Here is a 12,991-nt window from a genome sequence, read left to right as displayed (position 1 = left end):
GATTCAAATAAAATTTTAGGTGTTTTCGCTTAAATCGCTTTTTATGCAAAAGCGCTATTATACTATTTTTTGTAGAAAGAAAGACGCACAACGACAATGTCCTTAAAGTCACAGGATTTATTTACTTTTATTTATGATTACATTTCTAATAATGTAATGTAACACACCCGTCTCATCTTTATTTTTTTTTTTTTTGTCATTTATCATAGTAGTGATTCATTAGCTAATAAAAAAAACATTTCTACAACAAAATAAGCAATCACCAACTAGCTAAACCACCATAATATGAATTATATTACACTGCACAGGGAACCGGTTCTTGTTAGCATATGAAGATGTTGAGCAGTTTGATGGAGGCCTGAGTCTGGAGAACATGTAGCATGAGATGTATGTCAGTTTTTCCTTCCGTCTCTGGTAATCCCGTGTCAATGCAGTGTGTAAGACATGTCCAGAATCTGCTGCTCCTTTTCCTCAAAGCATGGAAAAATTCAGCCACTAGAGAGAGACAAAATACAGTTGTTGTCTCAGGAGCCTGGTAAAGTGAGTGTTGTTGTCTTTGAACATATATGGAAGAGCGTCCTACCATCCCTTTCTGTCTTCTAAACCTTTAGAGACAGACCTGTTGTGAGCTCTGAGGTTGTTAAATGGTTGCATTTGCCAAATGTTTGTATCATTTCAAACTAGTTTTTAAACTACATTTCCCATGATGCTGTTCAAAAATTCCACCAATCAGAGAGTCATCATTAGCAAATCCCCCAAAGTAGTTTGCAAGAAATTGCACTCTTACATGAAGCACCACTTATGACGACTGTTAAGCAACTTTTGTTAAGCTTTTGACAGTTTTTCATAGTTTTCACCATCATCATTCGTGAATGTATTGTAGTTTGTTTCAGTACTTCCGGAATACTTAAATACCGGTACTTCTTAAATACAGTCTGTTTTGACGTACAATTTGGTGGAATTAAGAATTTTCAATGCAAAATGGGTCTCAAAAAATGCTAAATCGCCAAGACGTTAACTGAATGGAAAAAAAAAGAAAAAACTTAATAAATACATCATGACTAGATTCCAGGTTGCATTTCACATGACTGGCAGAGACACAAACCTCAAAAAAGTTCAGCACTATTGTGCCAGTCTTGTCCTTGTCCAGCATTTTAAATGTTTCTGCAAAGGAGAAATGTGGGCATGTAAATGCAGAATATCACATATCATTGTCTTTATTCAAATGCGGTTGTTTATCGGACACTCACTGAACATGCTTTCAAGACGCACAATACAGCCCACAAAGTTGTCAAAGTCAATGGTGAGACTGGCGTCGCTGTAGCGCGCGACCATGATCTGGTGTAGAGGGTTGTTCAGAGAGAAGCCTGTACATACAATAAGAGGGTGATTAAACAATAACAGATTCATCAGTTTTATGTGAACTGTCCCTTTAAGACAGAATATTCTGACCTGCTTTCCCTATGGCTTCTCTCATCTCCATAGAGCTCATTGTGCCGGACTTGTCTTTGTCGGCTTTACAGAAGACGTCCTGACACAACGCAAACACAGGCAGACTTCAAGTTTACAACATAGTTTAACAGTCTTCAAAGAGGGACTGTATACAAAAAATTAAGATGATACCAGGATCAAAGCAAGCATGAAAACATACCAGGTACACCTCAATTTTAGTCCAGAGAATCTTAAATTCAACCATGCCCAGTTTCCCACTGCCGTCTTTCTGAGACAGGAATAAAGGAAAGAACAGACTAGAGTAGTGCAGAAATAAAACATTCAAATCTTTTATAAGACTGATCTTTTTCAAAAAACATCTTGTGCAGTTATTCAAAAGGATACGTCCAGTAAGTTCACCATGTTGCGGCAAGTGTCCAAACTAAATCCATCAGTTTTGATGTCTTTACCTTGAAAAAAAGTTATTATAAATGGTCAATAATTAAAATATTAAATTAATAAGAAACAGGTTATCTACATGTAAACAAAAAAAAAATATATATATATGTATTTTTTTTTTTTTTTAAATTGATATCTATAAAATATTAAATTACTATGTATTTTATAAATTCAAGCAAAAATGTTTTTAATATAATTATTATATTATACATTTCATTATTAACTATAAATTTAACAGAGCTATTATTTATATTTATTGTTTTATGAATTGATAATATATATAAAATATGAATTAAACTATTCATTATATAAATATAATCTAATATAAAAAAGTGAATAAGTGTATCCGAGATCTTACGTTTAGTCACCACTTTGTTCAGGACATTTTGCAGCTCAAATGCTGAGATTTCAGCATCCTTGCGTAGAAAAAGAATGATTGGATATGATTAATAAATATTAAAATGGTCAAAAAGAGCAAAATTCATTATAAATCCTGTAATACTCACTGCCCCAGCAAGCTGTCCAAACAGACTCTTGAACCGGCTATCAATATCACCCTCGTTCACGTTAATCTGTGAAATAATACAATTGAAATAATGCACTTTTATGTCATAATACAGCATTACATTCATGGAGAAATGTACCTCAGGAACGTTGCACTCGACAGGGTCATCAAGCTCTCTAAAAACCAAACATATTTTCAGTTAGGAGGAATAGACTTTTATTATAAACAAACAATGTAATTATTGTGGGTCTGGAACTCACTGGAACTCTGCCTGTTTCTCAGAGAAGACACGAACACAAAAGTCTCCATCCTTGTTGGGCTCGAAGGTGGACGGGACGATGAGATACTCGCCGGGGGGCAGACAGAAACGTGAGCAAACCTCGCGCAGATTGACAAAGGACTCTGAACGGGCCGCTGAAGCATGCCGCACGAAGAAGTTACGGTCCAGGTGGACGTTCCTCTGCCCGGCAAACTACAACACAAGATTACAATGAAATTATATTTTTAGCGTTAATTTCTGTGTAAATTATCCCTTTAAGAGCTATGATGAAAACACTTGGATTTTGAGGTTGTGTAGCAAAACAAAACAGGTAATTTTGTGCTTCAGTATCTGCAGTCCATACCTCATCAGGAACCTGTGGACAATAATAAGAGAGATATATTGATTTAGTTTCTGTTTGTGAAATGAAATGAAATCAATTCTTATAATTTCTGCTAGTTCTTGGCCAGAACAAGCAGGAAGTGGATCAGATTTTCTTATAAGTCTATGCTAGTCTATTTTCAGACACGGTGTTAGGCTGCTCACATCGTAGATGGCGAAGCCGATGGTGTGCATGTCTTCTCCGACTTTTCTCATTTTGCGGCGGTTCTTCTGGATCAGACCCACAACGAAGCTGCAGCCCTCTTCATTATCAGTCGGGTCATCATCCTGCTCCTCCAGCTTGATCAGAAACTGAGGGTTCATCCAGAACGAGTCTGCCGGGAATATAACGAAGGTCAAACAAGTGTTTAGTAAAGTTTGTTTTGTTTAGTTTTTATTTATTTTATTTTTTGTGACATTGTTTTTGTGCAGTATTCTTTTGTTTTGCTTTTTTGTTGTATTCATTTACAATTATTTTTTACAATAGCTTTTTTGCAGTTTTGTTTGTATATTCTTATTGTTTATTATGTTTTTTGTTATTCTTTTGTTTGTTTTGTTTAGAATTATTTGTAAAATTCCGTTTTGCTTTTTTATTGTTTTTATTAGTTTTTGCTGTTTTTGTATAGTATACGCTTGTTTTGCTGTAGTTTTTGTTGCTTTTTATTGTATTTCATAGTCTTTTTGCTGTTGCTTTTTAGTGTTTTTTGCAGTTGGTTTTAGTTTACTTTTGTTTTTGTTTTTTTTCAGTTGGTTTTAGTTTACTTTTGTTTTTGTTTTTTTTGCAGTAGTTGTTGTGCAAAATGTTTGTTTTGTTTTGCTTTGTTGTATTTATTTAGTTATTTTGCTTTGCTTTTTGTTGTTTTTGTTTAGTATTCTTGTTTGTCCTTTGTGGTTGTGTTTGTTTAGTATTGTTTTGTTGCTGTTTTTGTTTAGTATCATTGTTTTTTGTTGATTTTTTTAGCATGATTTATTTATTTATTTATTGCTTGTTTTTGTTTAGTATTATTTTGTTTTGTTTATTGCTCTTATTTTGGTTAAGTATTGCCATGTTCAGTTTAAGTTTTGTTTCCTTGAACTCTAACTTTCTATGATCTTGTTTCCTTTGTCCCTTTGGTTTTCATCTACTGGTTTCATTGCCTTTATTTATTTATTTTGTATAATTACCATTGTCCAGTAGCATAATATCACAAAACTATTTCTAGTCCAGTTCATTGTTATTGTCTGTGTAATTAAGCTAAACTATTTCCTCAGTTCATTGTCTAGTACTGTATTTGTTAGATCCACAAAGCTGTCGTATTTCTAGTCTTGGAGCACTATTATTTTGTTATTTTGGTTACACTTTACAATAACATTCAATTAGTTAATTCACAGTATTAACTAACATGAATGAACAATGAACAATACATTTATTACAGTATTTATTAATGTTAAGTTAATGAAAATGTCCAATTAATGTTCATTGTTAATTAATAGCACATTAACTAATGTTAACAAGCAAAACTAATCTAATGAACCTTATTGTAAAGTGTTAACGTTACTTTTCTAAACAAAGTTAAAGCTGATTTTGGATCTGCATCTCCTTTTCATTGCCTTGCCTGCATTGTGACAAGTATTCTTTGTTTTGTTTTGTATTCTTAGTCAAACATTTAAAAATAATAATATAATGTAATATAATAAAATTCAATATCAGGTAGTTGATTCAGTTCATTACTTGGGTAATTTCTGCAGCCTCCAGCAGTTGATCCTCTCCTCCAGTTGCCATCAAACTTAGACAGCGCCCACTTATTAACGCTGTCGTCTGACAGAGCATCAGGGGTCAGATTACAGATCTCCACCCGCGAGTAATTACGCAGGAAATCAGAGAACGACATCCTGTGATGCAGAAAAGTATTGATGATCATAAGAACACTTTAACCGAAATGTCGGAAAAATAAACAGATAAAACATTCACAGATTACCAGAACTCTCCATCTTCTGCTTTGCAGACCAGTTTCTCACGGTCACTGTCACTGATCTGACGCCATTCAGACGACCTATAGACCAATCACATGACATCCTGGCGATTATTTTGCTAAACTGTATTTGGGTTGAATACAAATCTTACTTCACATATATACACTACCACTCAAACGTTTATGGTAGGCAAGACTTTTTGTTTTTAAAAGAAGTAGGGACGGGCAATATAGGCTTAAAAATATATCATGATCATTTCTAATATTCATAGCGTTAACGATATCAATGATGATATTTTAGGGAATCCATCTTTCCTACTTTTACTCAGAATAGGGTGTTGTGAGCAATGCACACGATCGCTGAAGCTCTGCATATGTACAGTAGAAGTAATGCTCCAGGAAATCACTAATCTGGACAGAACCCAGAGAAATCATAACTGAGGAAACCTGAAGACAATAAACATGCGATTGCACAAAATATTTGGTCTGTGTTCTTCAAGCAATCTTGGGTATTTTTATAAGGATAAAATCTATTTATAATGCAATGGTAATCGACATAGCCTTTATCACTGTATATAATGCTATAAAATAGTATGATTCTGTGATACGAAACCACATCTGATCTCAAAAATAAGTTATTTCAAACACTCGACTGTTATTAAGTTAATATGGAGAAAAAACACGTCAAGCAATAATATCTTTGTTGGACACCAGGTTTGTAAATGACTCGTGCATATGAAAACTGTATTGCACATGTGCTATATATATATTATAAGTTTATCAACTGATATAAGATTTCGTAGGCTGCACATGGGCACCACTCGAAAGCCTAAAACCACAGACCCCCCTAAATCCCAATTTCCTCTCTCTATAATATAATTATGCTATATATTAAAATGTTATGTATATATTCTCAAAGGATTCAATTAGTTAGGCTTTAATGGGTTAAGCATTTTAAATGATGTTGATTTTGTTGTGGAACGAGGAAGCTAGGTGTACACTGTGTGATGTGGAGGATGGGCGGCACTCAAACTATCCTTCATACACCTGAGGGCTTAAACAGGGTTCCTATAGCAACATGACTGAATCGAGCCACAGGTGGGTGTGTTACTCTCTGCAAAACCACAGTGGGATTTCAGAAACAGAGCTTTGCATGCTTATTAGTTTACAGACATGTAACATGTTTTGAAGCCAACACCCATGGGACACCCACCCATCACTCCAGGGTCCGGTCCACTCCACCTGCCCCCAGGGGTTCCTGATGCGGATCAGTTTGGTTAAGTTTCCCCTGTCCTCCACCTGTAAAAGTCAGTCATAAATCATTTTTAACATGCAAACCAATTAATATGGTTAGTTCACCCGAAACGCAACTTCAATCATTATTTACTCTATTTAAACCTGTATGGGCTTCTTTCTCCTGTTGAACACAGAAGTGGAGCAGCTGCTGGTAGCCATTGACTTTCATAGTGTTTGTTCCATACCATGGGAATCAATGGCTACCGTTAACTGTTTGGATCTCTTCTTTTGTGTTCAACAGAAGAAAGAAACCCATACAGGTTTATAACAACACGAGAGTGAATAAATGAGAGAAGTTTAGTTTTTGGGTGAACTATCCCATAAATTTCAATTCTATGTAGTCAATGTAGTCACCACTAACCTCTTCAGCTCCTGTAATCGAGTAGGCATGTCCTTTCACTAGTTTCTGACTAGTAATGGCCTCCGAATCAGCCGAGTCTGTGATCTAAACCAAACCGAAATGAAACCAACATCATTAACAAATACATAACAGAACCGGTTTTGCACGACTATCAATTCCAGTTCACTGACAGTTACACAACATATCCATTTACACGCTCCTAGTAATTACAAGGTTGCACAATTGAAGTACACGCAAGTAAATATGAAGTTTCTCACATCTATCGAGCAGCCCAGCAGCGAGCCCCAACTCAAAGCCTTCTGGATGATTTTGAAGAGGTTTGGACCTGCTTTCGATAGTTCATGGACCTCAGCGATGCCTCCAGTGAAATCCTCAAAGCCCTCAGTGGTGGAGCCACCAGACAGAGCTTCATAGCAGCCGTTCAGCCTGAGGACAAGAAGTAGCTTTTCGTTATTATGTCTGAGGAAGTCTAGTTGTCATGCTAAGTGAGTTTGAATTTACTGACTACTAACTTTGCATAGGCCTTCTCCAGCAGGGCGCTCCAGAACTCAGAGCCCTCGGCGGAGTGGACAAACAGCAGCTCTTTGTTCCTGGTAGGCAGACGATCATCAATGACAACATCCACCCATTCACCACACTGCCAGAACTGAAGAGACGAGAGACGTATGCAAACGTTAATGGAACATTTGACAAACGTTTTTTTGTAATCATGTCATATACAGTACAGACCAAAAGTTTGGACACACCTTCTCATTCAAAGAGTTTTCTTTATTTTCATGACATATTTAAATTGTAGAGTCACACTGAAGGCATCAAGGGCTATTTGACCAAGAAGGAGAGTGATGGGGTGCTGCGCCAGATGACCTGGCCTCCACAGTCACTGGACCTGAACCCAATCGAGATGGTTTAGGGGTGAGCTGGACCGCAGACTGAAGGCAAAAGGGCCAACAAGTGCTAAGCATCTCTCGGGGAACTCCTTCAAGACTGTTGGAAGACCATTTCAGGCGACTACCTCTTGAAGCACATCAAGAGAATGCCAAGAGTGTGCAAAACAGTAATCAAAGCAAAAGGTGGCTACTTTGAAGAACCTAGAATATGACATATTTTCAGTTGTTTCACACTTTTTTGTTGTGTATATAATTCCATATATAATTCCACACGTGTTAATTCATAGTTTTGATGCCTTCAGTGTGAATCTACAATTTAAATATGTCATGAAAATAAAGAAAACTCTTTGAATGAGAAGGTGTGTCCAAACTTTTGGTCTGTACTGTAGATATAATAGCACTTTCTGAATGCATGGTAACATATGTCATTTTTATGAGCGTGATAATGAGATCAATCCTTAAACAATAATAAAAATAAATGTGACTTTTACATGAGAAAACAGCTTCTCATAAATTACAACAATGGTAATATAGAACAAGAGTTTATTAACCTGGAAATGAAATATTCCAGCGTAGTCACCGTCAAAACTCTGTCCAGATGGGACCACACGGGCGAACACGTCCTGGTTGAGGGTAAGAGAAGCAATGGCAGCTAGAAGCCAACAGTCACCTGGAAAACCATAAAGATGATATCATACTGCGTTCACTAAATCTGTGACTCAGTATTGCAGGTGGAAAGTAACTGCATTTGTATTTAATATTTTATTAGACTTTACTGTACATTCTACAAACACTCAAAACAATAGCAGCACGATATTGTTGGTAAAACGTAAAAAAATCTTATCTACATAACCTTAAGTTTTTAAGTTGGCATTTTTAAGACACTACCTCTTCTATTATTCCTACTCTCATAAATTTTGCAAACTCACTTTCATCACAGACATGTCCTTAATAGCCAGTAAAATCAGTGGCATTGTCTGATCAGGACATTTTCAACTACTGTGGAAAACTACAATCACCTGACTCTTGGGACATGTTTCCATATGAGAAAACAGAGGCGTATGATCCAAGACAGGGTTAAAGGACACCAGTGTTTGTGTCGTATGGAGTAGAGGACTGCATTGGGATTGAGTCCCGCCGGGTCCCGCGGGACCCAACGCAAATCTCGCGGGAGCGGGCAGTTGGAATTTTGCTGCGGGCGGGAATGGGCGGCTAAAAAACCCCACCGCGGGATAGGGAGGTTGCCTGACAGCAATATTGCAAAGTGATTCATTTGTTAAATTAATTCGTTAACGTTGTTTATTTTATGTTATTTATTTATTAGTGTTGTTTTTTGAGCACAGCCCCTCGTTGCCATTTGTTAATTAGGTCAAGAGGCGTGATGATGCCAGTGTTATTGGGCAGGCTGTCTAAGTTTGAATGTTTTTATTCTTATATGTATTTTTCAAACAGAATACCTGCGACACTTGGCTAATAATTGTAAAACTGCTGTTTTTCATGTAGCCTAGTTTATCATATTATGTATATTTTTTTTGCAAAGCAGTCTATTTTTATGTGCAAAGTTTTTGATAAAAATAAAATTATATTTGAATGTATTGTGTTTTGTCTTTTTTTTTTTTTACATGCAGGCCAGGGAAACGAAACAATCAACCCCATGAATCTCTTTAATAATATCAATACAAATACGTGTTTTTTTTTTCTGCGGGACGGGAGAAGACACAAAATCAATGCATCTCTATTATTGTGCGGGAATAAATTCTCAAAGTTTTGCGGGTGCGGGCGGGAGTGGACATACATATTGCGGGAGCGGGCGGGAGTGTAACACATACGTTGCGGGAGCGGGCGGTAATGGTCAGAAATTCAGCGGACGCGGGCGGGAGTGGGATGAAGAAAACAGTCCCGCGCAGGGCTCTAGTATGGAGTAAAACAGGTTTAACAGGGTGTGTTTGGGACTTAGAGTTGCTATGTAGAGAAAAAGGTTTTGTTTCTCCCATATTGTACAACAGGAATTCCCTTTCCTCTGATTACTCACCCTTTGCTTTTGAAAAAAAAAAAATTGTATAGGTTTGGACCATAGACTATATAAAAAAAACATAGTGTCCATGTTTTTAGTGTGACATCACCCATAGGTTTCCGAACAGCGTTTTTGAAGCCAAAAGTGGGCAGAGCCGTCGCCATCTTGTCAGCGCATCACTGCGCCTCACTCCGGGGTAACCAAAAATGGGCAAAAAGGCGGGAGCTTGTTGCTTAAACCACGCCCACCTAGTGTGACAGCGGAGACAGCAGGGCAATCCACCTGTCTTTAAGGTTTAATATAATTTAAACCGATGAGTTTAAATTATTTCACCTCCCTCACAGTTGTCATGAAGGGTAAAATTAGCTATATAGACCAATATTATTTTTTGCACCAGGCTGTAAACATGTTTTTTTTCTGCTGTAATGTCGGGCATTGTAACATGGGGAGTCTATGGGATTGACTCCCTTTTGCAGCCAGCCTCCAGCAGCCAGTCGATGAATTACAGTTGAAGTCACTTTTGTGTAGGCTTCACGAGAGAGAGCGGGAGGTTGTCGCTTGGTTTGGCCCAATGTTTTGGGGGAACTGTTTCTTTAAGAAAATATGCAATTCATAAAATTCCCAGATATGAAAAATTAGCCGTTGAATAATTCAAGAAATAAAGTTCAGAATGAATGAGTTTACTCAAACAGGGTGTTGTACAATTCATGATTTTTCAATGCCCTCCATCCGCCATCCAAAGAAACTTCCCAAACTAGAAAAACTGCTTTTGTAGTTCAATGGCTGACTTCGGTTGGTTATACTGTATGAGGAAGTTCTGTATGATCTTTTTTGATCATCACTTTTAAAGTTTCATTGTACACTAGCTCCACAGTGGGTGAATATTATAGCGAAGTTGACTCACCCAAAGCGCCCTGGCAGATGTCAGTTCTGGTCGCTCCTCCACTAATGAACGTTGGACTGGATGTCAGTTGCTGGGTGACAAAAACAGGAATCTCAAAAACATGAATCACTGCTTTACCTTAACAAGAGATGAGTTCATTCCTGAATTGAAAATGATTAAACAAATTGCTGGGTTGGGTTACAAATTTATCTTAAAAACCATTTAACTTCTTTAACAATTTAAGTTATTTTGTTGGTTTGTTATTTTAGTAATAACTTACATTTATCATTAAAGAAAAATATTTGCTTGATCATTTTTTTTATTACAGCTACCTGAGTAACAGGGTTGAATGGTTGAGCAGTTAACTCTGAAATATTTGTAAAACTTATTTTGTCTTCCCACCATGGGAAGGGTCCAAATTATGTTTCTTCTTGGGGGTTACAATTTTAAGTTATTTATAACCTGGGGGAAATCATGCAGTAACAGGGTTGCAAAATTAATTTAAATAACACATTACCATGTAGGATCTTGAGATTTTGTGGTTATTTGAACTGTAAAATATACAGTATAATTAAAGCTTTTAAATGTTCATCTAATAATCATGCATATATTATATTATTATTTCTTATTCATTAAATATTAAATATATATTTTTAAATCATTAATGATACATGTATAACATTACTATACTGTACTTTTCACTTTATTATACATTTTAAAAATATATATTTGATCATTTTTATTGCAATAAACTGAGTAACAGGGTTGAATTGTTGCATAATTAAATATAATTTCATATTTATTAAATACATGTTAAATATTTTTAAAAATCACTAAATACAATACGTTTAAAATGACTAGAATTTTTACTTTATCATACATTTTTAAAAATATATTTGCTTAATCATTTTTATTACATTAACTTGAGTAACAGGGTTAAATAGATGCACAGTCATCACTGAAATTTGTGTACAAATTGACAATGAATGTTTCTTCTTGGGTGTTACAATTCTGAGGAGTGTTACATTTTCTATTATGGGGGAATATTGTGTGGTAACAGGATTGAAAATGTGACAGCTAAACATCTGCTTATTCAGTGGTATTAATTAAATTATTAATGAATTTTTAATTGTTAAAAATAGAAGAGGCTGTGACTCAAACTGACACCATTCTTGAAAACAACAATAACCATCCATCATTACAGCAGTGAGGATCGTATTCCCTTTAATTGACTCTAAAAAGGTCTTATGGTAAGCAGTAATGCATTATGTTGATCACAAAGCATAAGTGTGCAACATATAATGTCCTATTACTCTTAGGGGAGTATGTTTCCACAACTTCCTGGTCTGTCTGGCTCTGAAGTGGTTTGTCAAGCTCAGACTAACATGCAAGGGCTTTAACATGCAAAGAAAACACATACATTAAAACACTGATGTTTGTCTGTATTACAATGATATGATTGACCTAAAACTATATGTACAAGTGCAGCTTCCTGATCAGTCATCACAAAAAAAAAAAAAAAATTGATGGCAAACACAACCAGATACAGGAAGCTTCAGACTAATTGTCAGTTATAATAACCAAGCACAAAACAACAAGAGAAACAAGTAAGAAAAGAAGTCAAATTTGAGATTTGAACCTGGTTCGAGAATAACGTGTTTTGCCATTGTAATGATGGGCGTGAACACTTCAATCATGCAAAACGGGTAAATATCAGTGTTAGATATGACAAAGAAATATGAAATCAAACCATTGCATACTATAAGTTTAACCAGTGTAATATCAGATTTTTTTTTTGTTAAGAAAATTCAGCAAAATGAGAGTAATTAAGTCTTTCAGTTTAGACCCTTTTTTTAAATAAAATTTTCAATTATTGAATATATATATATATATATATATATATATATATATATATATATATATATATATATATATATATTCAACACCTTTAAATATAATTTATTAAATGATAATGTTAGACCCACCTTTGGTCTCAGCCACTCAACCCCGCGCACTTTAGAGGAGTTTGGTCCCAGTTCCTTGAATCCGAGCGCAGATACACTGGCTTCAAACGTGTCGTCCTGAAACAGATGTCCGCTCTCCAGACAGTCGCGCTTCAGCGCTTCATAGTCCTGGTTGAGGAATTTGACCGCCTGAGCGTTGGTACCGACGCCCGCTGCTCGCGCCCGGTTCTGCTGGAGCTTCGCCGCGATTCCTGACATCTCTGCGCTTCTGTCACTACAAACAGTGAAATCACTGACCTCAGATCATGACAATGCGTTAAATGGAGTGGGCGTGGCCAGGGGCGTAAGTCATAAATAAGTCTATAATATTTTACGAAATAAATGTGTTTATTATCTGTTTAGCTATAACCTAAACATAACCTACTTATTTTCTTTGATTAACGCAATATACAAAGGAGGAAAAAAACTGTAAAACGTAAAAACATTGTTTCAATCCGGGATCCAGTTAAACTTGTTTTGGAATAGCCTATCGGAGCTATGTCGACTAGAAATAAATCTGCAGTTGTTTTAGTTAATCAAGATTATTTTGGAAGGGTATA

The 12,991-nt window shown here is 36.0% G+C and overlaps 1 protein-coding gene across 1 annotated transcript; it reads right to left on the bottom strand.

Moving 5' to 3' along the window:
- Positions 1–290: 290 nt before the first annotated feature.
- LOC132159998 (calpain-2 catalytic subunit-like) lies at positions 291–12,683 on the bottom strand. The gene is made up of 20 exons (XM_059569693.1): positions 12,414–12,683; positions 10,450–10,519; positions 8,083–8,201; positions 7,157–7,290; positions 6,902–7,070; positions 6,645–6,728; positions 6,201–6,286; positions 4,994–5,068; positions 4,747–4,907; positions 3,201–3,370; positions 2,656–2,867; positions 2,535–2,571; positions 2,397–2,462; positions 2,249–2,306; positions 1,837–1,901; positions 1,652–1,720; positions 1,453–1,531; positions 1,251–1,367; positions 1,106–1,164; positions 291–495 (listed from the first exon to the last, which is right to left on the bottom strand). The coding sequence occupies exons 1-20, from the start codon at positions 12,648–12,650 to the stop codon at positions 472–474; spliced, it is 2,091 nt and encodes a 696-aa protein (XP_059425676.1). The 5' UTR covers positions 12,651–12,683; the 3' UTR covers positions 291–471.
- Between the last annotated feature and the right edge of the window lie 308 nt (positions 12,684–12,991).

Source organism: Carassius carassius, chromosome 16, assembly GCF_963082965.1.
Source record: "Carassius carassius chromosome 16, fCarCar2.1, whole genome shotgun sequence".
Lineage (NCBI taxonomy): Eukaryota > Metazoa > Chordata > Actinopteri > Cypriniformes > Cyprinidae > Carassius > Carassius carassius.
The sequence above is the reverse complement of the archived record's forward strand: the minus strand, read 5'-3'. Positions and strand labels throughout refer to the sequence as shown.